At 40.0% G+C, this 26,338-nt stretch overlaps 1 protein-coding gene across 3 annotated transcripts in view; it reads left to right on the top strand.

The window, feature by feature from the left end:
• Positions 1 to 26,338, top strand: part of slc6a9 (solute carrier family 6 member 9) — a 90,086-nt gene that overhangs the window by 22,035 nt on the left and 41,713 nt on the right. The window contains exon 1 of one of the 3 annotated variants that reach the window (XM_067453493.1): positions 15,480 to 15,773. The exons of the other annotated variants lie outside the window; for them this stretch is intronic. Within the exon in view, the coding sequence (XP_067309594.1) occupies positions 15,732 to 15,773 (42 nt within the window). The 5' untranslated portion in view covers positions 15,480 to 15,731. Of the gene's footprint in view, positions 1 to 15,479; positions 15,774 to 26,338 lie in introns of those variants that run through there. 3 annotated transcript variants of the gene reach the window in all.

The following is a 26,338-nucleotide window of genomic DNA, read 5'->3' as shown; positions in this document are numbered from 1 at the left end:
ATTAACTCCAGCGTACACATCTTTGTAGCTGCGCAACCCAAGTGCCTTCAGGGGCATGGGAACAGATGTGGTTGAGCAAAAGGGAAGTCAAACATGATTTCTGTCTATGTTCGAGCCCCAGACTGTACTGTCTGTGGAGTGTAGCGAGCCCAGAGAGAAGGCATCCACCATGGAGTACGCACAATTGGAGGACAAGGGCCACCAAATGCCAAACACGTCCACTGCTGCGATTCCTTTAAAAACACTCCCCTCCGCTAAAAGGGCCCATTGAGCCTCAGCCTTTAGATTTCATTTGAAGTAACCACTCAGGCTGAAAATTTCGTTTTTCTGTGTTTCTTCCTCTCGCTTTTGTATGTGGAGGTACCCCTGTTCTACCCAGGCTAAACACAAATACTGACCAAGAAAGAGCCACTTTTTGTCCTCGCAAGCTGAAATTATGGATTGCAGTTTAGCATTGTGTTCCACCCACCTGGCTTCCTAAATCTTCTTTTATTAATATTATTTTTAACGGTTGAATTGAAGTCCCTCAAAGCCTTTTCAGCCCATATTTAGGTAATTTGTTGCGCTTGAACCCAACCTGCTCCCCCCGTGGCGTTGTGAATGGGAGAAAAAGGCATGGGATGAGGGGGGGTCCGCTGTTCTCAGGGCTTCTCTACAGAAACAGCCCCTTGACCTATTATTTATCATTTCGAAACTCCATGTTAAAAGATCACAGCAACACAACCCATGCTTTTTGTGTTGACCAGTTCGTGCATTAAATTAAGAGCCAGGAAATCCATAAAACATTCAGAGAAAACACATTTTCAAACGCAAATCGTAATGTGACAGGAATCAGTGTTATAGTAGTCCAAGATAAAACAAACAATGCTCTTTTTAGAGGGTTTTGAGGCCTTGTGTATTTTTTGACCTGCTAATTTGACCTAGATGGTTATAAATGGTCATTTCGGACATCTTATAACGTGACCCCAGTGTGCGAGTAAACGGGGCCTCTTATATGTGACCCTGGACCTCAAAACCAGTCTTAAAGCTACACTGTGTGATATTTTCTCCCATCTAGTGGTGAAAAGGTATATGACCATCCAGTGAATAACTGTTTCTGCTCCTCTCAATTTCGATTTCGTTTCAACTCCTACGGTGGCTGATTTAGTCATGGCTTTCAGTTCGACCTCTTCGGTGAATGTTGCTTCAGCTCAAGTGATGAGGTAATTTTTGAAAACTATTATAATTTGCAGTTATTTAATTTACCAAATGATCTATGATCAAGTTAATCTATGTAAAATGAATAATAGAACTGAATAATAACCAGTTCATTGCTAACATCAGCTATCAGGTTCCCAGAGGAATATAAGCTAATCTTAGTAAAGTATCTTTTATCAGTGCTATCGTTATTCTGTATATTGTACAACACCACTAGCGTAAGGCAAACAAATTATAATGCAATTAAAATATTAATCTCATGTTATCCGTCATAGAACACGGATTTATGTTATAAGGTAAACAATACTTTTTCATCATTGACGCGAGGAAAACTATCCTAGACGTCGTTCTAGTGTTATGCACAGCACACCATGATGTAATTAGCTAAGCAACAATAAAACTTCCAATATACACAAATAGGCTGAATTAATATTACCTGTCGAGAAGAAAGCAGGCAACGTCGGCGTTCTTTTTAAAATCGTTGCTCCTCATGAGCTCTTTCCATCTTGGAAAGGCCACTCCAATATTTACTTTTGTCTTGTTGATTTGCCCGTTGCGTTGCCGTCTTAATTCTCTTTTCCGCTTCCTTGGCGACTCTAATACATATCCCGCAATGTTACTATAGGTCCCGACCGGGGGTCGAATTCGGTAATCAATTCCGGGACGTGGTTGCTTTCACACAGAAGGCGAACCGGCAATGCTCCGGGAATATTGCGGGTCCGACGTGCATTTAGAAAGGGGCTTAAGAGTGATCCTCCATCATCATATAGCAGCCTTAAGCAATCCCCCTCTTCACATTCGACACGGTGCCATCGAGTGTTAAACGCGAAAAGCGAAGCTTGAATTTACGGGTATGTCCCTCTTTGGCAAATGTACTTTCAAGATGGAGGAGCAACATGGCGACCGCCATTCGAACCCTCAACACTTATGTATTTTCAATGGTATATTATAAAATTATGAGAATGCATTATTACTTGAAAGAAGTAAATATACATTAATGAGCACATATATTTTTGAAAGAACTAAGTGATTTTAGCTAAGAATAAACTAAAAAAGTTACACAGTGTAGCTTTAAGGGTACATTTTTTATTTTATTTACATTTATACATCCCCTGAAAGCTGAATAAATAAGCTTTCCAATATTTGGCCGAGCTACAACTATTTGAAAGAGTGCAAAACAATCTAAATATTGAGAAAATCTCCTATAGCAATGCATGTTTCTAATAATAATACATTTCTGATATATTTACGGTAGGAAATGTACAAAATATCTTCATGGAACATGATCTTAATATCCTAATGATTTTTGGCATTACAGAAAAATAGATAATTTTGACCCGTACAATGTATTGTTGGCTATTGCCACAGATATACCCGTGAGACGCACGACTGCTGAAGTGCTCCAGGGTCACATACTCTTGACAGAAATCCTTACTCGAATGTCAGAGAATCTCATCGGGTGTTTTTATATGAGTTCCCTTTGTGTGCTGAGAGAAAAGACAAGCTTGTAAACTCTGTATGTCAGGATATCTGGCCTCTTTCAGACTGATTTTCAACCATTTGTCAAAGCTATATTACAAGCCTTCCCTTGCATTTTAAGCTTATAGAATGAACTTTTCTACTTCTCTTTTTTACTCAAACTCAACCTTGATAGACAGTTGTCACTTTTCTGATTGGCCGATTGTCAGATCCACGTGAGGCGAGACAGTCACATGTACCTCAAGTTCATCCTCGCGATGGTCCCATATGTTTGTCAAAATGTGTATGTTGTGTGCTTTTTCCAGCCTGATTTGTGCCCAAGCCATTCCTCTGAGCCCCATTCTCCCCGGAGGAGGTCTGAGCTACACGCTATTTATAAAGAATTAGCAGCTGGGGCCCTTCCAGCCAAATTATGGTAGGGGGGGGATAATCATGGAAGCTTCAGGTTAATCCAAGCGTTGGAAATTGCTCTTCAGTGTCCCGAAAGCCGTTTGGACCAGGTGGACGTCACAAATTCTCTCTTTGCTCTATACGCACACAAACAAACACTCGTACGCCAAAGGAACGGGGAAGGAAGTCGTTTTCAGACGAAGGGCCATAAATATGTCTCCAAATTGCCCCTATAATGGTCGTGCCAGACTTTTCCCTGGCTTCCCTATATAGTGCCTGGTCCAACATAGGCTCAGATTAAGATTCACTGCGTTACTTTCTTTTGTACAAAAAAGAGGCTGATACCCGTTTTAGCATCATTGAGATCACCATTGAAACGTAATACATAGTGAGAGCATATTAAGTTGATTTATAATGATAGACATGAATATGAATTCAGTATGACGTAATGGGAACTGGTGAAGAAAACGCTCGTCTTATTTGAATGATTATTATTAATGATTATCTTATTTGACTATTCAACATTTAAATGCTTTAAGGGAGGTTTTAAACAGAGTTTATTTGTGAGTTTTCTCTCTCTATCAGTGTGTTAATTTTAAGTTATTTGACATAGGCTGAGGCTCTCAGCAGCTTCTCTTTTTGTAATTTTTTGGGATGTTTCTCAATTGATTAACACACAATATCACATTGCATTCATCTGAAGTTCCAAAGCAACAAAAAAAAAACACCTTTTAATGATCCTATACCTTTAAATATATATATATATATATGTGTGTGTGTGTGTGTGTGTATATATGTGTGTGTGTGTGTATATATATATATATATATATATATATATATATATATATATATATATATATATATATATATATATATATATATATATATATATATAAAGCTTTTTTTATAGCTCCCAAATGTTATGTTAAATTATGACTCCAACCATACCAAATTAAATCAATGTAGAACATTTATATTCATAATGCTTGATACTATTATAAAATAAAATCTAACTCCGCTTTGTGCAATGATGCTAATTATGTCCTAACACTGCTTGTCAGCTGAGTTTTTGTTTTGAATCTATCCATTGTATTTATTCCAAATGCGTCTAATGTTTAGCAAGACAGTTGCTAAAGACCATTACCAACACAATGTTGTGTAAGTGATCATGTGCTTGACTTTAGTTTTCTGTGTATATTTACTCAAAAATGTCATCATTTACTCGCCTTCATGTCGCTTCAAACCTTTAGGACTTTCTTCTGCAAAACACACAAAAAAGATTTATTTAACAAAAGATGACTAAAAAGATGAAATAGTCATACAGTATGGGAATGACATGAGTGAACTATCTCCTAAGTCTCTCCGAAACCTAAATAAGATTGTGATGTCGTCGCAAATATTATGGTTCCTGTTTTAGATATTAACAATATCACGGTAATACTTAAAAATAAGGCTTATTAACTAACAGAACTAATAAAAAGCAATACATTTGTTACAGTACTTAAGCTTTGTTAATGTAAGTAAATAAAAGTCGTTCATTGTTAGTAAATATGCATTAACTTCAGTTAACAAACACATTTTAATAATGTATTAGTAAATGCTGAAACTAACGTTAACTAATATTAATGAATGCTGTTGTTCATTCTTAACGTCAACTAATGTAGTTAACTATTGAAACCTTATTGTAAAGTGTTAGCAGACGGGTATGTCAACCCTTCAGTCTTTCAGTCTGTGTGCTGTCATGTGCAGGGGGTAAAAATCATGCGAGTGGATTGTGTAAAACCGTGGTCCTCTGTTTTGTGTGTGTGTTTGTTTAGGGTTGTTTTTGTGTGTTGGACATACCACTCTAGATTGTAAATGGGGCAAAAGAGAGCTCCGGAAGGAGACGGCTCATCAAAGCCTGCACTAAGTTTGAAAAAGTGACGTTTTTAGTCAGCAGTAGTATTTTAGCCCTCACTGAGGCCCTCTTGTTCAGCTTGTCAATAGAGCGAACGTGCCCTGAATGGGAAACACCTGCTTAAGGACTCTTGCTGGAAACCACACTTACTGAAACTCCCTGGTGAATCTGGAAACCTCTTGTGTTATTTTCCTGTTTTTAGGTTACACTGTAGAGGCTTCTGAATTAACCCTTGTTGTGAGGTCCAAATGACCTGAGAGTCTCTAAATGGAACTACATTTTTTTCAAGAATGTCTTGGTCACTCTTTTCCATAAAGTGAAAGTGAATTATAATGTAAAAAAAAAATGAATATGGCATTTAGGGATGCTTCGGTCAGGATTACTACTACCGATAGGACAAGCCAACCACTATAATTCTTTTTTTTTATTAAATTTTTTTTGTTCATAAGGCCATGTCCTGATTGTACTCTTAATGCCTGTGTATTGAATGTTAAATAAGTTAATAATGATAACGAGTAAAAAATAAAATAATAATAATAATAATATTTTTTATATATATATATATATATATATATATATATATATATATATATATATATATATATATATAATTTTTATTTATTATACTCTGTGTTTCATTGTGATTTGTACTGAGGCTCTGTAGATTTGCACTTAACAAGCCTAAGTGAACAGCGAGTGAGAGCGAGCAATTGACTGAGACAGTGCTTATACTGGGAAAATGTATCTTAGAAAGCCTCTTGTCCAGTCAGATTCGAGGATTGGAACTAATTCTTATATAATCAATAGCCCAACAAGCTTATTGTCAGGTTTATCTCCTGTTATCTGGACCTTTACCTTGACATTGTTCTGTTTCCTCTGGTTCCTGTTTCTCAGCTCATTTCTCGGTTACGTTGGTTACTGAATTTGTCCTCGTTTCTCTCTGTACTTGCGTGTTAGGTTCACATATGTCTAGTTTACTTTCCTTTGTTCTACCCCTGTTTTTATAGCCCTGTGTTTCAGTCTATCTTTGTCAGTTCTTGTTAATGCATTGTGGTTTCCTCCATGTTTATTTAAAGTCCTAAATCCAAACCTTTACAGAGGATTCTGTCCTTAATCAAACTTCTGTCATTAATTCCTTACACTTAAGCCATTCCAAACCCACAAGACCATCGTTCATCTTTGGAATGAAAATGAAGAATGCAAAACAAACACAAATAATGTTCAAAACAAACACAATTCTGTTCTGGCGCTCAAGATCTACGGCGGGCGATGCTGTTCACATGAACGGATTCATTACAGCTTGGAGACTGGGAAACCAGAACAAAATTGTTGCAAAAAGTCGCTATTTTTGTTTGTTTTTGCGCTCAAAAAGTATTCCTGTCGCTTCATAACATTGATTAAGGTTGTACCACTGGAGTCACATGGACTATTTGAAATATTGTCTTTCTGGGCCTTGAAAGTATTCATTTAACTGTTGTCTATGGAGGGGTCAGACAGCTCTCGGATTTCATCAGAAATATCTTCATTTGTGTTCTGAAGACGAGCGGAGGTCTTACTGCTTTGGAACGACATGAGGGAGAGGAATTTATGACAGAATTTTCATTTTTGTGTGAACTTTCACTTTTAAAGTGTTTGGATTTAGGGCTGCACATATCGTTTTGGCATCGATATTGCGATGTGCGCATCTGCGATAGTCACGTTGTAGGATGTGCGATGTCAAGTATTGGGAATTGATCCGTGATCCGTACGGGTCAACTGCTCCCAGTCATGGATTAATTGCAACGTTTAACCATCCAAGATTGAAAGTTTATCATGTGTTTTTAAGTCGAGCCAGGCATTTTATTTGCGCACACGTACAGGCATTACCATTTTCCTTTGAGCTTAAATGGACGTGCTCGCAAAATTAAGTCAAGTCCTCGTAAACACAGTTGGTAATGTGTTGTAAACAGTTAGGAAAGTAAACGGATGCGTATCGTTATATTTGGTCTGTGCATTCGTCTTAAAGGGACAGCAGTCTAATGTCTAATGAACCCGCAGCCGTTTGTGTCACCAATGGGGATCAAAAGAGAACAAGAGAAAATGACTTGTAGCTTTAACAAAGATAAAATGTATGAATCGAAATGTATCATTAATATGTTATTTACAGTGACGATTGTTGCTTTACATTTGATTATTGAATTTCTGTACTGAATACTGTTAGATTTACCTGGAATACATAAAGCTCTGCTTATTTCAATGTTATCTTCTATTGTATTTATCTATGCTTGTAATTTGTTTATTATTTTCTATGCAGATTCACTCCCCTACAAAATCACTCCAGTTATTCTAGAATAATGATTCATTTTCAAATAGAGCTATTCAAATCTTCTGGTGAAATTGCTTTTATATTGCAACATATATATCGCAGAAAAACAAAATATTGCAATGTAAGTTTTTTTCCCAATATCGTGCAGCCCTATTTGGATTATTAATTGTAACAAGGTTCTTAGATGGGAAGGAAGGAGGCGTGAACCGGAGCAAACTTTAATTTCAAAATAAAAAAACAAAACGAAAGTAAAACCACGGGCAGCCCCTCACGGACGACTGCCCACACACACATCATAAAACAAATAAAACATAACATAAATCCAGGCCTGGTCCTCTCTCGTCTTCCGCTGCCTTTTCTCCTCCTATTATGCTCCCGTCACTTGGCCGCGAGACGAGACCGGTGTGTCGCGCAGCTGGTACTCATTACCACTCGTCACCGGCCCGCTCTCGCGGTCCCTCGCCCCGCTGCTTGGCACATTTATGAAGCTTGTTTTGTTTTTGAATCTCCTTTGTATTCGTGCCCGCTTACCACATCATAACATTTATTTATATAGCAACAAAAAAAAAGGAAGTGGGGTAAGTAAAATAATCTTGTTTTAAGATTATTCTTCTTAACCCAGTGGCAGATTATTTAGCTTATTTTAAGCAAAAACTCTCTTAATTTTGAGTTATTTTTTCCCAAAACAAGAAAATTACTCTTCCTTGTCTAGTAAATACTTCTTGTTTTAAGAATGTTTAGATGTTTAGAGAAGAAACAAGATGTAAGAAAAGCATTGTTCACAATTGATACCATCTTAGTTGAGCTAAGTTGAGCTTTTTGTAATTTTATACTTTGAAAAGCAAAAATTTCCTTCCACTTTCATTATATGAAAAAGGAAAGAATTACCCATTCATTTTCCTATATTAGGCTGTCTATCTCTTTAGTACTGTAGTGCCAGAACACACAACGCTGCACAGCATGCTATGCTGGAAGCCTAATGATTAAGAAGTGTGTTTGCTGACTCACAGATTGCAGGTTCTAAGTAGAGGCGACCCAGTAATTGCAGTCACTAAGCTCAAAATCCTGCTATTTCTTCATTGTGCTGCACTTAACCCAAGTTCCAGAAGGATTATTATAGTTACTGTACTGTAAATAGTATTTGAATTTAATACATGCACAAACATGTAATGTAGATTATTTTATTGGTAACATTTTATAAATAAAAGTAATGATTTATAATTTTATAATGCCAATAAATGATAGGTCCCACTTTATATTAGGTGACCTTAACTGCTATGTACTTACATCAAAACATAAGTATAATGTACTTTTTGTGTTCATATTGTATTGCAACACCGTTTCGCTGATATCGAGATGGGATACGGGTGAAGTTAGAGACAGGTGTGGTGGTGTGGGTTAGTTTAAGGGTAAAGTTAGGGACAGGTGTGGTGGTGTGGGTCAGTTTAAGGGTAAAGTTAGAGACAGGTGTGGTGGTGTGGGTTAGTTTAAGGGTAAAGTTAGGGTCAGGTGCAGTGGTGTGGGTCAGTTTAAGGGTAAAGTTAGGGTCAGGTGTGGTGGTGTGGGTCAGTTTAAGGGTAAAGTTAGAGACAGGTGTGGTGGTGTGGGTTAGTTTAAGGGTAAAGTTAGGGTCAGGTGTGGTGGTGTGGGTCAGTTTAAGGGTAAAGTTAGAGACAGGTGTGGTGGTGTGGGTTAGTTTAAGGGTAAAGTTAGGGTCAGGTGCGGTGGTGTGGGTCAGTTTAAGGGTAAAGTTAGAGACAGGTGCGGTGGTGTGGGTCAGTTTAAGGGTAAAGTTAGAGACAGGTGTGGTGGTGTGGGTCAGTTTAAGGGTAAAGTTAGAGACAGGTGCGGTGGTGTGGGTCAGTTTAAGGGTAAAGTTAGAGACAGGTGTGGTGGTGTGGGTTAGTTTAAGGGTAAAGTTAGGGTCAGGTGCGGTGGTGTGGGTCAGTTTAAGGGTAAAGTTAGGGTCAGGTGTGGTGGTGTGGGTCAGTTTAAGGGTAAAGTTAGGGTCAGGTGTGGTGGTGTGGGTCAGTTTAAGGGTAAAGTTAGGGTCAGGTGTGGTAGTGTGGGTCAGTTTAAGGGTAAAGTTAGGGTCAGGTGTGGTGGTGTGGGTCAGTTTAAGGGTAAAGTTAGGGTCAGGTGTGGTGGTGTGGGTCAGTTTAAGGGTAAAGTTAGGGTCAGGTGTGGTGGTGTGGGTCAGTTTAAGGGTAAAGTTAGGGTCAGGTGTGGTGGTGTGGGTCAGTTTAAGGGTAAAGTTAGGGTCAGGTGTGGTGGTGTGGGTCAGTTTAAGGGTAAAGTTAGGGACAGGTGTGGTGGTGTGGGTCAGTTTAAGGGTAAAGTTAGGGTCAGGTGTGGTGGTGTGGGTCAGTTTAAGGGTAAAGTTAGAGACAGGTGTGGTGGTGTGGGTCAGTTTAAGGGTAAAGTTAGAGACAGGTGTGGTGGTGTGGGTCAGTTTAAGGGTAAAGTTAGGGTCAGGTGTGGTGGTGTGGGTCAGTTTAAGGGTAAAGTTAGGGTCAGGTGTGGTGGTGTGGGTCAGTTTAAGGGTAAAGTTAGGGACAGGTGTGGTGGTGTGGGTCAGTTTAAGGGTAAAGTTAGGGTCAGGTGTGGTGGTGTGGGTCAGTTTAAGGGTAAAGTTAGGGTCAGGTGTGGTGGTGTGGGTCAGTTTAAGGGTAGAGTTAGGGTCAGGTGTGGTGGTGTGGGTCAGTTTAAGGGTAAAGTTAGGGACAGGTGTGGTGCTGTGGGTCAGTTTAAGGGTAAAGTTAGGGTCAGGTGTGGTGGTGTGGGTCAGTTTAAGGGTAAAGTTAGGGACAGGTGTGGTGGTGTGGGTCAGTTTAAGGGTAAAGTTAGAGACAGGTGTGGTGGTGTGGGTTAGTTTAAGGGTAAAGTTAGGGTCAGGTGCGGTGGTGTGGGTCAGTTTAAGGGTAAAGTTAGGGTCAGGTGTGGTGGTGTGGGTCAGTTTAAGGGTAAAGTTAGAGACAGGTGTGGTGGTGTGGGTTAGTTTAAGGGTAAAGTTAGGGTCAGGTGTGGTGGTGTGGGTCAGTTTAAGGGTAAAGTTAGAGACAGGTGTGGTGGTGTGGGTTAGTTTAAGGGTAAAGTTAGGGTCAGGTGCGGTGGTGTGGGTCAGTTTAAGGGTAAAGTTAGAGACAGGTGCGGTGGTGTGGGTCAGTTTAAGGGTAAAGTTAGAGACAGGTGTGGTGGTGTGGGTCAGTTTAAGGGTAAAGTTAGAGACAGGTGCGGTGGTGTGGGTCAGTTTAAGGGTAAAGTTAGAGACAGGTGTGGTGGTGTGGGTTAGTTTAAGGGTAAAGTTAGGGTCAGGTGCGGTGGTGTGGGTCAGTTTAAGGGTAAAGTTAGGGTCAGGTGTGGTGGTGTGGGTCAGTTTAAGGGTAAAGTTAGGGTCAGGTGTGGTGGTGTGGGTCAGTTTAAGGGTAAAGTTAGGGTCAGGTGTGGTAGTGTGGGTCAGTTTAAGGGTAAAGTTAGGGTCAGGTGTGGTGGTGTGGGTCAGTTTAAGGGTAAAGTTAGGGTCAGGTGTGGTGGTGTGGGTCAGTTTAAGGGTAAAGTTAGGGTCAGGTGTGGTGGTGTGGGTCAGTTTAAGGGTAAAGTTAGGGTCAGGTGTGGTGGTGTGGGTCAGTTTAAGGGTAAAGTTAGGGTCAGGTGTGGTGGTGTGGGTCAGTTTAAGGGTAAAGTTAGGGACAGGTGTGGTGGTGTGGGTCAGTTTAAGGGTAAAGTTAGGGTCAGGTGTGGTGGTGTGGGTCAGTTTAAGGGTAAAGTTAGAGACAGGTGTGGTGGTGTGGGTCAGTTTAAGGGTAAAGTTAGAAACAGGTGTGGTGGTGTGGGTCAGTTTAAGGGTAAAGTTAGGGTCAGGTGTGGTGGTGTGGGTCAGTTTAAGGGTAAAGTTAGGGTCAGGTGTGGTGGTGTGGGTCAGTTTAAGGGTAAAGTTAGGGACAGGTGTGGTGGTGTGGGTCAGTTTAAGGGTAAAGTTAGGGTCAGGTGTGGTGGTGTGGGTCAGTTTAAGGGTAAAGTTAGGGTCAGGTGTGGTGGTGTGGGTCAGTTTAAGGGTAGAGTTAGGGTCAGGTGTGGTGGTGTGGGTCAGTTTAAGGGTAAAGTTAGGGACAGGTGTGGTGGTGTGGGTCAGTTTAAGGGTAAAGTTAGGGTCAGGTGTGGTGGTGTGGGTCAGTTTAAGGGTAAAGTTAGGGACAGGTGTGGTGGTGTGGGTCAGTTTAAGGGTAAAGTTAGAGACAGGTGTGGTGGTGTGGGTTAGTTTAAGGGTAAAGTTAGGGTCAGGTGTGGTGGTGTGGGTCAGTTTAAGGGTAAAGTTAGAGACAGGTGTGGTGGTGTGGGTCAGTTTAAGGGTAAAGTTAGGGTCAGGTGTGGTGGTGTGGGTCAGTTTAAGGGTAGAGTTAGGGTCAGGTGTGGTGGTGTGGGTCAGTTTAAGGGTAAAGTTAGGGACAGGTGTGGTGGTGTGGGTCAGTTTAAGGGTAAAGTTAGGGTCAGGTGTGGTGGTGTGGGTCAGTTTAAGGGTAAAGTTAGGGTCAGGTGTGGTGGTGTGGGTTAGTTTAAGGGTAAAGTTAGGGTCAGGTGTGGTGGTGTGGGTCAGTTTAAGGGTAAAGTTAGGGTCAGGTGTGGTGGTGTGGGTCAGTTTAAGGGTAAAGTTAGAGACAGGTGTGGTGGTGTGGGTCAGTTTAAGGGTAAAGTTAGGGTCAGGTGTGGTGGTGTGGGTCAGTTTAAGGGTAGAGTTAGGGTCAGGTGTGGTGGTGTGGGTTAGTTTAAGGGTAAAGTTAGGGTCAGGTGTGGTGGTGTGGGTTAGTTTAAGGGTAAAGTTAGGGTCAGGTGTGGTGGTGTGGGTCAGTTTAAGGGTAAAGTTAGAGACAGGTGTGGTGGTGTGGGTCAGTTTAAGGGTAAAGTTAGGGTCAGGTGTGGTGGTGTGGGTCAGTTTAAGGGTAGAGTTAGGGTCAGGTGTGGTGGTGTGGGTCAGTTTAAGGGTAAAGTTAGGGACAGGTGTGGTGGTGTGGGTCAGTTTAAGGGTAAAGTTAGGGTCAGGTGTGGTGGTGTGGGTCAGTTTAAGGGTAGAGTTAGGGTCAGGTGTGGTGGTGTGGGTCAGTTTAAGGGTAAAGTTAGGGTCAGGTGCGGTGGTGTGGGTCAGTTTAAGGGTAAAGTTAGGGTCAGGTGTGGTGGTGTGGGTCAGTTTAAGGGTAGGGTTCGGTATAATGGAAGTGTCAAAGCGTAATTATAAATGTAACTACAGAAAATTCATTGCAGTTGTAATTACATGCAGGTAATTATTAAATTGTAAGTACAATGTAAAATGTATGTATACAATAAATGTATTGTATGAAGTGATTAATTTAAACCAAAATAAAAAATAAAAATAAAATCTTACTACATATATAATATTTGTGTTTGTACGTGTATATAGATCTATGTGTATTTGTGTGTGTGTTTATTTATAAATGAATGCTTCATTCGCACCTATTTATATTTAGCCAACTTCTGTGAATAATTGTATCATCTAAGTATAGCTTAGAAACACACAAACACAAATTTTAGCTATATAAAAATTACTTGAGGAGGAAAAAATGCTACTGAAAATGTGTATGACTTAGTTTGTGATTAGGTTTGTTTTTATTATGAAATTTAAATTCCTTAATGAGCGCAAAGTGTCTAATTAGGTGATCGTATTCCCCCACTCCCAAGTGTGCACACTTGTTTAGGATCCGTCTAATGAGTTTTGTTTTGATGTGTTTATTTCATTTCAATCACAGCCCTTCTCTTGTTCTCATCACTCGCTATTATGCTATTGATATGGGGCAGCGCAAATAGCGGAGTACATATCCTCATTAGAAGCGAGTGTTTTTGTGATGGGAGGCGAGGCTCCGTGCTGCTGCTTGACTAATAGGGGTTGGCTGGGGCCCCTGAGGAGTCTCTAATGACCGCCTGTGTCAGATTCCCTTACAGCCGGGCTCGTGGCACACACACAAGGAGCTGCCCGGAGCTATGTGCGTGTATACGTGTGTGTTTGTGTGAAAGGCTAGGTGTCACAAATACATAAAGTCTCAGCCAGCTGCTTGTTGTTGTTGAAACTCATGTGGAAAAAAAAGCTGTCACGTATTAATTGAAAGGGCACTCTCAAATTAGCTGTTGATTTCTGAAATAGGCTACTGTAATTTCATTATTATAGATGTGTATATGAAGCCAGATTTCCGCCAGTTTGCATAGAGAAAGACGACCGGGAGCAGAAATAATACTGTGGAGAAAAGGTTTGTGATACAAGTTGATTTGAACCAGACAAGACCATCCTCACCCTAAAGGGTGTTTGCTGAAACTCGTGTGGAAAAAAAAGATGTTGTGTATTAATTGAAAGAGCATTAGCTGTTGATTTCTGAAATAGGCTACTGTAATTTGACTTCAGATCATTATTATAGATGTGTTTATGAAACCAGATTTCCGCCTGTTTGTATGGAGAAAGAAGACCGGGAGCAGAAATAATACTGGGGAGAAAAGGTTTGTGACAAGACAGATTTGAACCTCAAAAAACTGCTAGGTCATGGCTCTGGTGTTTTTGCAGTATAATTATGTTGTGTAAGAACTTTGTGTAGTTAAGTGTAAAGAGATGCTCATCTCAATGTGATGCTATCGGTGCCCAAAGGGTCAAACAGCCAGAGCAGATGTAGTTGAAGCTCAGCTGGATGAGCATTATCAATAACTCGTAGGCATAATGAACATAATGTTTTTTTCATTTATTTTTCATTCATTTTTTCATTTATTCTCGCATACTTTTAGGATTGTGTATGTAAACTAGTTCTAATAATATCTATTATTTTATTCTATTTACTTTTTTATGATGGCTGGAGGATGTTAGAAAAAAGGTGTTTTTCTCCTTATCTTTATACCAAAAAATGCCACACTTACAAAATTAGGAATGCCATTTACAATTATATAACGATAGCTAACTAAGTGGCATTTATTTGAAAGAAATATAGCACAAACATACTTTGCAAACTAAAATTATGAAAAAAGATATACTATTTAAAATATATATAGTTACTTTGCATGAGGAGAACGGACTTCATTCATCCACTAAAAATCACCCTGACACCATTGATTAAAGTCATTAAGTAATTAGTAAAAGCTTTAGCAGCATTTGTTTCCTGATGCCACATGGTTTGATATTTAGTTTCTAATGGCATTCAGACATTTTAAGTGTGACTGAGGTGTCCAAATATTATTTAATTCTACTGTATTTTTGTCCTCATTTAATTGGTATTTAAAAGGAAAGCTATACCTTGATAGCTGGACTACGGGATGAATGCATGGGGGAAATTAACACTTTTAAATCATCAGTACTGCATGCAGTTATCATGTGTGGTCCGTTCCACATTGTGAAGCAGATAGAGATGTCTGTGCCGTCCTCTTGAAGTCTGCTCATCAACTGCATCCCCACCATTATACATCTCGTTCAAATGCTCATTAGGCAAAATGCCAGAAGTCTGTCAACTTTTAACACCAATAACAGGATGCTCAGTTGGGTCCATCGCCAAGAGCTGCCACCGAGAGCTTTCTTTTGTCTGTACGCTTTTTTTTTTTCAGTGTGAATTGTAATGCAGCTTTTCACAGTCTGCCACATAATATCCTCTATAGATTTTTGCCCGTTTATTGCTGAGAAAATCTTGTAACGTGCAGCGAACAGATGAATTAAAAGGCCGTGGCCTGACCGACAGAAAAACGGAGGGTTATATCCCTCTTCTGGCCTCTTGCAGGACCTTACAGGAGAATTTGGCAATGTCAAGGGATGAGGATTTGAGAGTCAAGTGTCGCTGAATGGGAGCGTTGGTGGTCTGGGTGCAGCTGCCTCAAGAACAAGTGGAAGAAATGCAGAGACAGCGAGAGTAGCGCGCCCCATGGAAGCGGACCTCTCCTTACTTTTGTCTTTCATCGTGCAGGCCAGCCGCTGAAAGGCTTGGCAGCGCCTGTGACTCCAGGCAGCTAAGCTAGCAGCTCCTAGCACTCAGTATGCAGCCAAAGTGCTGGAATGACAACGACTCCATTCATTGTGGAGGTAGAGGCAAAGCTGTGGATCTTCTCTGTTTTGTAGAATGGGGAAGAGGAGGGGGGTACTTTGCCCAACTTGCAGTACAGCGGACGATGTAAGGATGAGAGAGAGAGAGAGAGAGAGAGAGAGAGAGAGAGAGAGAGAGAGAAACGGAGGGAGTGAGCGAGAAAGTGGCAGCGGTGGAGGGGGACCTTCCATGCCGAATGATTGAAAGAGGCGGAGAGGAAGCAGAACTCCATCAGATGAAATGAGGTGAAAATAATTCAGGCATTAATCAAGCCTGGCCAAAAGGAGGCTGCCCCCCCTCCCTCTCCCTCTCTCTCTCTTTCTCTCTCTCTCTCTGCGGAAGCAAACGGAGAGGTGTGAATGAAGTACTCGAGAGTTAAGACGAGAGAACTACGGGGCACTATCGAATCATGTCGGAGTCCAACAGCGGCGTAGCTTGTATGGCTGATCAGGTCAGTTGTGTGTTTTTTGGTCATATTTGTGCTGTTTTGGTTTTCTACAGATCTGCCGAGAGGGAAATTTGAAAATGTTGAGCGAGTGTGAGCGAGCACGTTACCCGACGCATCAAAGCGGCAATTGTACGAAGCTGCCCGGACGACGGTGCAGGGTCCTGAAAGAACTGAATTAATCAAGACCAAGCATTGTCTGCGGTGCCTTATTTTTCGGCCATCATTCAGGGGGCCTGTGACGACTCAATAGCCCGCAGACCACGTGAGAAAGGGACTGCAGCTCTTTAAAAACCAGACCACGTGTGGGCCAACTGAAAAGTTTTTATAACAAATTGCAGTGGGAAGTTCTGGCGACGCTGGTGGAAGGGTATGTGATAAAGTTTCCAAGGAAGTGGGCAGGAGAGCAGTGTTTGAGAGACAGAAGGAAGGAGGAAAGTGTCCAGGCTGAAAGGAGGGCTGGCCCATATTTCTCTTCCTTTTTCTGTCTTCCTTCACCTCCTTTTTTTACTCACCAAGGCACTTGTCACTTAAACAATCATAGGGAAGATTTATTGGAAATAAAACGTATGGATATCCGATAAGGTACTTTGTGCCTCAGAGATTTGTTGCAGTGCCACTTTTGGTTGCATCCTTACTATTGCATTTGTTTCCCTTCCGCCGTTCTGTGTGAATTCGGATAAAGTGACTAAATAAAAACTGATGAGACAAAATCAGGTTACTTGCTGTAAGTAACAAAGATAAAGCTTTATTTAATTTTTGTTAATTAATAGACGTCATTATTTGACAGGTTTTGGAATAATGCAAAATCCATTTATCGTCATCTTGTTTAATCTTGATATGAATGCTAATTAAAACCGTTTCTATCATATATCTCAAGTTCGGGGAAATGTTCAGTCTTAAATTGCATTGTCATGAAGTTATATTTGTGAACAGTTTTTAGTGAGCAAATTCTCTTTCATTGTTTAATTAGTACCGAGAAGCATTTATAGTGGCCATTTGGACACAATGTCCAATTCTGGTCTTGCCTTGAGTCATGACCGTGATCTTTGACATCGGGGATGAGACCTCAGGAGCAATGGTCACCTGACCTAATCAAGTGGGTGAACCACAGCTGTTGGTGCTTTTTTTGTCTTTATTTAATCTGCACAGCCGTTAAAAGCCTTTAAACTTAACATATACAGCACAAACCACTTAGAAATCTTAATGGCTGTGACATTATTAGTACTATGAGGACATAATCATATCAGTGCCAATTCATTATGTAACAAACTAGACCTGCCCTATTACAGACAATGGCCATCATTATTCTTCATATAGAAGGCTTAAAGAAACATAGCAACAGCCGGGTTAATTATACATTTTTAAGTATCAGACAAAATAAGGAAAACGGTAAGATAAAGAGTGTGGTCACTTTTAAGAGGATGTTTTTTTTTTTCTTTTCTTTAAGTCCACCTAATCTGTAACATATCTCACTTAAGTAATTTTTGATTCCCCATAACATTTGACACATGTAAAGACCGCAAAAGAGGGTTTGATGAGGTGTACTGATTTATTTGATGGTTTCTAGCAGTGCCAGGACCCTTAGAGGCTCCGCAGACTCAGGTGTCCAGCTGTAGAGCTCACTGATTACACACACACACACACACACACACACAGCGGAGCAGGTGCATCTGCCAGAGCTTCAGCCTCCAGCCTCCAGCCTCCTAACCCCTCATGTGTACTCAGTCACTTGTGTATATGGTGGGGAAATCATCGTTTTCCAGTCACTTGTGTATCATAATTTCCCAGTTTAAGCTTTAAAATTTGCAAAACCTAGAATTAAATTGCATTTTTTGGAAAGTGTTTTCTTCTGGGATAATTGTCTATTTCTGATTTGCCTGTTTGCTTGATATTTTTCCATTTGCACATTGCACAAAAAAGTCTATAAAGTGTACTTTTCAATTTTAAAACTTGAGTAAATCTACATAGCCAAAATTATCAAACCTGAATGCTTTACTTTGACTAGTGTAAGAAAGTTTACACATGATTAAGTTTAAGATTAAAGGGATAGTTTACCCAAAAATACAAATTTCCCCATGACTCACCATCAACTCATCTAGGTGTATATGACATTCTTCTTTCAGACGAATACAATCAGAGTTATGTTAAAAAATGTCCTGGCTCTTCCAAGCTTTATAATGGCAGTGAATGGGAGGCCAATATTTGAAGCCCAAAAAAGTGCATCCATCCAATATAAAAGTGCTCCACACAAAAATATCCATATTTGACAACAGAAAACATTAAGCTTTCACCAGACCACCTTATGTATTCAACTGCTTTCTTCGTATACATATATATAACATTTTTACCAATGTTTTTGGACCAAGAAATGTCCTGCATTACACAAATATAACTGTATTTTTTTGTGCCGTTACTGATAAAAGTTCTCAATGCTAAAACTTGGCTCCATTCATTGCTGATCATTTTCAATCGCACTGTTCCAAATTTCTTGGTATGTCAAAATGACCAGCATTGTCCAATCCCAGCTATGCCGTGTCCTCTGATTAGTGCTCTGCTGTAGATTCAGCTCTGTGTTGTTTGACAGCTTGGGCTCTATGGAGCTCCTATATTAGCTCTGTGGTATAGCGAATTCTGCTGGATCCTGGAGTATTGTCTAAAGCTATCTGTTAGAGTAGAGCATGCTTGACTAATAATTGAGATAATATGAGGCAGTAATTTCATCTGAGTAACTTACTGGGTCAAAATGTCTTCAGAGGGATTTATTATGCTGTGCGTTTTGATTGCAACACTCAATCATTTATCTTACTGTTGAAGAGATGCTGCGTCTAGTGATTGGTTTCACGCAATGTCCCAAAGAGCAACAAATAATGACTTTATAATGCTTGAGGAGAGTAAGTAAGTTTAGTAACAGTTTTTTATTTATTTATTATGCAAACAAAGATTGTGACGCATTTACATGTGATTTAAATATAAAATGAACAAGACAAACAAACGTACCGGTAAGTCAACATCACGTCTATTCTGATAATGTGTGTGCGTGCGTGTGGGTGTGTGTGTGTATCTGGGTGTGTGTGTGGAAGTAAATAAACAAAGTAATATCTAGAAATTTATAAGAGACATGACATAATAGTACAACAAATAATAGTGACAAAAATAATAATAATGATAAACTAATTTCATCAGGAATGAGGGAGAGGTTAGAGGATAAGGACTAATAATAATAGTAGTAGTAATAATATAAAATGATTATAAGACAGTTATTTTAAGATCCGTCCATGTCCATGGCATAAATTATTCCCCTGGTTTTGTTTTCTGTTTTGTTTTTTGTGTGTTCATTGATAAACTCGTAATAGATGTGTATGCGTGTCAACCAATGTCTAATGAAAAGCCCGGGACACCACACCCACGCAACAACTTTTTTTTTCTGGTGCATTCCTTGTTTAACCTTCTTAATAGATGTGTATGTATCTCAGTTAATATGTGATGCATTAAAAAATTGCGAAAGAGTGCGGGAAGGCACAAGCCCCACACCACAACTAATCCCAACCGCACCGGACAGGGACTGGGATGGCACGGCCAACTGAGGTCCCGAAGCTTGTCGTTGTACCTCTTCTTAACCAACCTCCCATCATGTGTGGATGTTGATGGAGGTGTACTGTTGAGGTTGTTTCAGACAAGGGTCAGCGGATTCATAACTCGCCGCAGTAAAATGTCCCGGCTGAAAAATCCTCCCTCACATCTCCCCCTCTCCCCCTATTGATGAAAATGAGATGTGAGGGAGGATTTTTCAGCCGGGACTTTTTACTGCGCTGAGTCGAAGTACTCTCAGAAGTGCTATTGCGCCACACATTATAGTTCTCCTTTTTAATCTGCTTAAAGCGCCACGTTTTATTTTATGTCACCATATTTGATCGTTCAACTATTGGTGTAACTGTATTTAAATAGGGAACACGTGGAGGTGTTTGGTCGCTTCTAACTTGATCTCTGTTTGGTACCATAGTGAATGAACTGGGCTTAGTGGGCTAAGCTAAATGCTATCAGATCGTCACCGCGCGTCAGAGAGATTAAGAGCACACGCTGAGACGAGAGAGGTGTGTATCAACCCGTCTTAGTTAAGGGAATATCATAGTTAAATATGAAAAAGTGGTGAAGTAAGCCTTTAAAATCATTCAGATATTGCGTGCCGTTGCGATATGCATATTGCGAGATGGACATTTGCGAAATTTCGATAATTTCGGTATATTGCACAGCCCTAGTATCGGGGTTATTTTATGTGCAATGTGAGCAGATTTCTGAAGTAAATCCTATTTTAAACCGTTTTCGTCCAGTTTGGTGGAATCAATGAAGTAGTGTTGGGCGATATGCCTAATTTTCCAATCGTCTTATCGTCAGCCTGTGAGATCGCCGATACACGATCTTATCGCGTCGGGGTCTGTTCAAATTTATAGGCTATAGCCTATAATTATAATATAGCAATTTGTTATTGTATTATTATAAGTATAAAATAAATGTACATTTATGAAAAAAAAAATGCTTTAGCCTGATGATGATGATGCCGTTTTCGCCGTGGCTTATGTGAATTTGTGAATATAGGGCTAGGTTGATCACCTTGCAATTAAATTCTGAAACGACGTAGTTTTTTAGTCTTTAAAAAAAAATTTTTCACTGAAGAGTAACTCATTTTTACATTTTAAAAGCGTGTGGTGTTGCACTCGCAGTATATGCGGCACATAGCCTGTGAGTGCAACACCACGCGCTTTGATGTTGATGTGAATAGTAAGGCTAAGCAGAATAAGTACAATTAATGTAATGATGATGATAATAATAATAACTATGATCATAATATTTTCATTTAATAATGATTTAAAAAAAAAAAATTATATTCATGGGGAGCGAGCTAAATGTCGCCTTGAAATCGCCAACAGCTTCAGCTTTCGGCGATCTCTCTGACTATCGTCGATGCACGATACTATCGTCTATCGGCACAACCCTACTATGAAGTACCCTATACTGCACGAGTTGCAGGTTGGTATTTTTTGTCATGAAGTAGATATTTTTGCAGATTTGTCTCCAGAAAGCGGCATCGGAAGTAATGGATAAGTCTGATTCCCATTCAGTATTTGGTAAGCTTGTTGTTGTCTGATTTTGAAATTATTTTGTCTAATTTGGTTATTATAGTAGTTATTTTAGGAGGATATATCAGCTCTCAGATTGAAGGGGAAAGGTATAGGTTAATTGTTCAGCTATCGATATTTAACTGAATAGATAAATTGATTTGTAAATATTCCAAAAAACATTTACTCCCAATGGACCAAGTGGGAAAATGTTGGTATGTTATTATAATAGCACCCTAAACCCTCACAGTCTTCCTCTGAGTCCGCACTTTCACGACGTAATGGCGCTTTGACTGCCGGGTGGAAGTCCTCTGTGTAGCTCATCAACTTGTGGGCTCAGCTGAAGTGCGCATCGAGGGCGCAAAGGTGGCGCTCATGAGGTCCCTTCTTTAAGCTTAAATGACGAATAGGACACCCTACGGTCGCAGCTGCCATTGTAAGGCCACTACACCGAAAGTGCACATGAAGTGTGTCATTTGGGACAGCACCTGCAGGGTAGTCAATTGAATTCTTGGGGTCTTAATTTGTTTTTGGTAGTGATTGAGTCTAGAAATTTAAACAAGGTGAGGGCGGGATGTGTTGGAATTATTGAGAATAATTAGTTTAATTCTGGCCATAATCTTCATCCGGCGTTGAAGATCATCGTCTGTTGTTTTGAGTAATGGAGTAAAAATAAGTCCAAACTCTGACAGTCTGGGGGAAACATTAATGAATGTGATGTGATTGGTGCATAGAGGGATAGGTGCTCTCTGGGATGTCCCATCCAAGCTGTTGGAATGCAATGAAATACATTGAAAGACACAAGTATTCAGAAATATTAGAGAATGAATCCATGATTGTAATCGATCTTGTAGATGCAGTAATAAATCATCAGTGTAAAGGCTGATTTTGGGGTGTATGTTTAATGTTTGAATTCCTTTAATGTAGCTTAATTTTGGCGGATGGCTGCTGCTAACGGCTGTAATAGTGAAGGAGAGAGTGGGCATTCTTGTCTAGTCCCAGTGTGATGATATGTGATGTTAGTCCATTGGTGATGACAGTAGGGTTGGGTACCCGAACTCCGAATTATATTGGTTTAATGAGTAGCTACCGATTCACATTAAATCAATCAGCCAAATTTCTATATGCATCTGGTGATATAGGCTAGGGTCTGTGAATATTACACCACAAAAAGACTATTTAAAGACAAATCCTGTATGTCCTCCTGCATGTCTCTGTGCGATTTAATGGCATAGATGTAAGGGACACACACACACACACATACACACTGAATCACACGTGACTGTGGTGTGTTTTCATCTTATAGAGGACATGAACGGATGAACTTCATCTCCAGAGCCGCTCTCAGAGTCACTTCATGAGCATTTTACGTTTCATTTGAGGAAAACTGTCGTCATATCATAAACACACAGAAACTCAAAGCTCTTCACGGCAACCCGTCAAAATAAAAATTTGGTTTAACTTGACAAATATATCACTGTTGTACAGTACACTTCAGATTCGTCTCAATGTTGTAATACAAATATAAACACTTATATAATAAGAATAAATTATCTAACAGGTTTTTCTTCTTCCCTGTTTTCATTTTAACAGTATAAAGCTCAGTTGTGCAGCACTGTGTGACAAAAAGGTTTAATTAAATTAAAAGATAAATTCAATTCATGTTTTGTCTTATTTGATTACCAGAAAATACACAGCGCAGAATTTGTGGGAAATCTTTTCATAAATAGATTTTTTCTTCTTTTTTAAATGGTAGTTTTTATTAATTAATCAAGTAGCTAGTAGTCTATTATTTACTGGTAAATATTACAGTAAACACACATCACAGATAAAGGCAGACAGAGACCAAGGCAGCTCGGGCATAATACCACTTCTATACATGATCTTACTATAAGTTTCTTTACAGTTATTGAGGTAAACATCCCTAAAGTACAGAAAAAAGGAACCGTTGGGTACCCAACCCTAGATGACAGTGGCTGAAGGTGTTATATAGAGAATTTTGATCTAGTAAATAAATGACTTCCCAAAACCAAACCTCTCTAATGTGGAAACCTGGAATTTCCAGTTAACATATCAAAAGCTTTTTATGTATCGAAAGTAACTCTGCTTTCTGCTTTTTTTAAATTGAGGAGTAATACATTAAGTTAAAAGGTCTGCATGTGTTGGTGGATGCAAGTCTGCCTTTAATGAAAGCGATTTGGATGGATTATAGATGGCATGACTTTTTCTACTCTATACACCAGTGATGCGCTTTCTACGTTAATTCGAGAAATGGGTTGATAACTTGATGGTAATGTTGGGTGTTTATTGGGTTTAAGAAGGAGTGAATCGTGTTCATGTTAGCTGGGAGTTGTTTTGATTCACTTATCATTGGGATGAAGAGTTGGTGATTAAAATTAACCTAAAGTGTTGGTAGAATTCAGCAGGGAATCCATCAGGACCTGGTGCTTTATTGTACGGCAAGGATCATTTATCACCAACGCTGATTTATTTTCACTGACGGAGATTGAGACGGAGCGTGTGTGTTTTAATGTGTGTACATAAGTAAGTACAGTGGGTCCAATATGAGACAACAGTGATGTTTCTGTTTTGCATTTTTCTAAATTAGTAAAAAAAATATTTTTTTATCACAAACATTATTAGGATAGCAGTGTATCTGAAGTTTACTTGAAAAAAAATTATGCATAATTGCAATATTTTAACTTTTTTCCCCCGGTAGTTTGTCAAGAACCTGATGTTAAAGTTGTTCAGCTTGATTTTAAAATTATCAAACGATCGTCTTGTGCTTCAGTACAAAAACATCTGATATTTTGTGCAAAGTTCACACCTCCACTGTAGAGAGAAAGAAAGAAAGAAGAGAGAGGGGAAAAGAGTAGTCAGGAGCATATGTGTGCTCGGAGGCAGTGGTCTCTCCTGTCTAACACTCACTGCGCTCCTGGGCTTCCAGCTGCTCTCTCTCTCTCTCTCTCTCTCTCTCTCTCTTTCTCTCTCTCTCGCTCTCGCTCTCTCTCTCTTGCTCTCTCTCTCTCACTCTCTCGCTCGCGCTCGCGCTCTCTTGCTCTCGCTCGTGCTCTCTCTCTCTTTTTTTCTCTCTCTCTCGCTCTCTCTCTCTCACTCTCTCGCTCGCGCTCTCTTGCTCTCGCTCGTGCTCTCTCTCTCTTTTTTTCTCTGTCGCTCGCTCGCTCGCTCGTTCACTCACTCACTCACTCACTCACTCACTCACTCACTCACTCACTCACTCACTCACTCACTCACTCACTCACTCACTCACTCACTCACTCACTCACTCACTCACTCACTCATACACACACTCACTCACTCACTCACTCACTCGCTCTCTCACTCGTGCTCGCGCTCTTTTGCTCTCGCTCGTGCTCTCTCGCTCTTTTTTTCTCTGTCGCTCGCTCACTCACTCACTCACTCACTCACTCACTCACTCACTCACTCACTCACTCTCTCTCTCTTGCTCTCTCTCTCTCTCGCTCTCTCTCTCTCTCTCTCTCTCGCTCTCTCTCTCTCTCTCTTCATTTCTCTCTCCCTTCATGTGATGATTTTAAATACCATAGAACTGAATCTCTTTACACCTTTTTGTTTTTCAACTCTTTTCAAAACTTTAGCTTTATTTAAGCTGTCTCTCATTTTGTTAAATATCGAAGGCTGCGTCCTCCGTTCAGTCAGAATTAAACGAGACGTCCTTCATAGGACACACAGACAGGAAGTATCACGTTGCTATGCCAACAAATTCAGCCTCGTTGCGCTCTCACGCCAATTATATGAATGAAACTTATTCATAACTTGAAAATGCCTATGAAAGGGTTCTTCTCTTGACAGCAATGTTCTAAACGTTTAAAAAGCATTAAACACTTGTAATCCTGTTAACCACAACTATCTGTTTCAGGTAGCCTAATACAGCTTAAAAAAACAAAAACAAGCTGTAAACAAATTACATTTAAACACCACATCATATAATATAAAAAAAAATCTGACGATTGTTAATGGCGACGCAAAGAATTGTGGGTTATCTGCAGCAGCGAAGGCTACACCTCATTCCTGTGAAAGAAGGACGCATTCGAAGGCCGCATTTGCAGTGTCTTACTCACTTTTTTGAAATGAGACAGTCTTATGACATATGCAGCCTTCAAATGCGGCCTCCGGAGGACGCTGCCGTCTGAAATGGACTGAAATTCTGGCTTCCGAGGATCCTTCCTTGACATTGAGAAACGCCTTGTGTCTCATTTCAGAAGGCAGCTTGATTCCATCCGTCGAAGGACTGTTCCAATGTCGAGGATCCTCACAATTTCAACCAAGGAATTAGTCCTTCGTTCGAAAAATATGCCATATACAGAAAAGGATGCCTATGAGTAGCCTTCGCGCGCTCAAATCACCCACAATCCTATGTGCGCAGCTTGGCTATCTTCAAAATGTAAGACGATGGCGGAGTCGGAGCGTTAACGGGGCAATATGCTTGTAACGGGGTTCGTAGATGAGAAGGAGGCGGGAACCGGCAAACGTTCAACAACTTTAATAAATAATAAACTAAACGAAAGTAACGTGGGTAACTGCCCGCACACACATAATTAAACATAAAAAAAAACATAAAATATTATACCGTATTGATATTAAAAATCATACAAATATACAAATTACGTTATTGATGGCCATTTAACAATTAGCTTGGTTGCCGTCACCAGCATTTCTTTTATAAATAACTAGTTAAGTTGGACAAATTAATTTAACATTAATATTATACCATTCACAGCTTTATTAATAGCTTTCTCGTCTTTTTTAACAGGGACCAAGGAACAAACAGAGGCATTCATACCGAAATCTGACCTTTTCACTAACGTAATGACGCAATGACGTGCACTTGCTAGCCTGTTCCATTTACGTGTTCTCCGAATGCTAAAGAAGGAGCCTCGCCTAGCCTCTGCTAGGAAGCATCCTTGACATTGAGAAACACCTACAGCTTTATTTTCCCACAAGGCTTGTGATTTTGCCCATGTGACCTTTAGTCTAGGTGAAGGTTGTCTGTCTGTCTGAACAGCTGCCATAGCTGCCAGCGTTAGTGACCCTCACTCAGTCATGAGTGCTTTCCTCAGCCAAATCTCACTTTTTTGTAACTAATCTCACTGTCATCTTTTGCCTTGCCTGACTCTCTTTATTTCTCAAAGCCATTTGTTTCCTTCATTTTTTATTTTCCTTTAGTTTTCCCATTCTTATTTTATTGCCAAACCAATATATATTTTGATTACTCTTTGGGTTAGTAGTTAGTTACTTGTAAATATGCATAATTTACTATTATGCATATTTACAATATTTACTGTAGGGGAGACCTCGAATAGTCGAAGAATCGATGCATCGATATGCGAAGCCGGATTCGACCACCAATCTCACAGTCAAATCTTCAGGGGTGTTATGACCGCAATCGGACGCGCTGCGCCTTTAAAATTCAAA

This window comes from Pseudorasbora parva, chromosome 9, assembly GCF_024679245.1.
Source record: "Pseudorasbora parva isolate DD20220531a chromosome 9, ASM2467924v1, whole genome shotgun sequence".
Lineage (NCBI taxonomy): Eukaryota > Metazoa > Chordata > Actinopteri > Cypriniformes > Gobionidae > Pseudorasbora > Pseudorasbora parva.
Note: the sequence above shows the minus strand (reverse complement) of the source record. Positions and strands in the feature narration are given on the sequence as shown.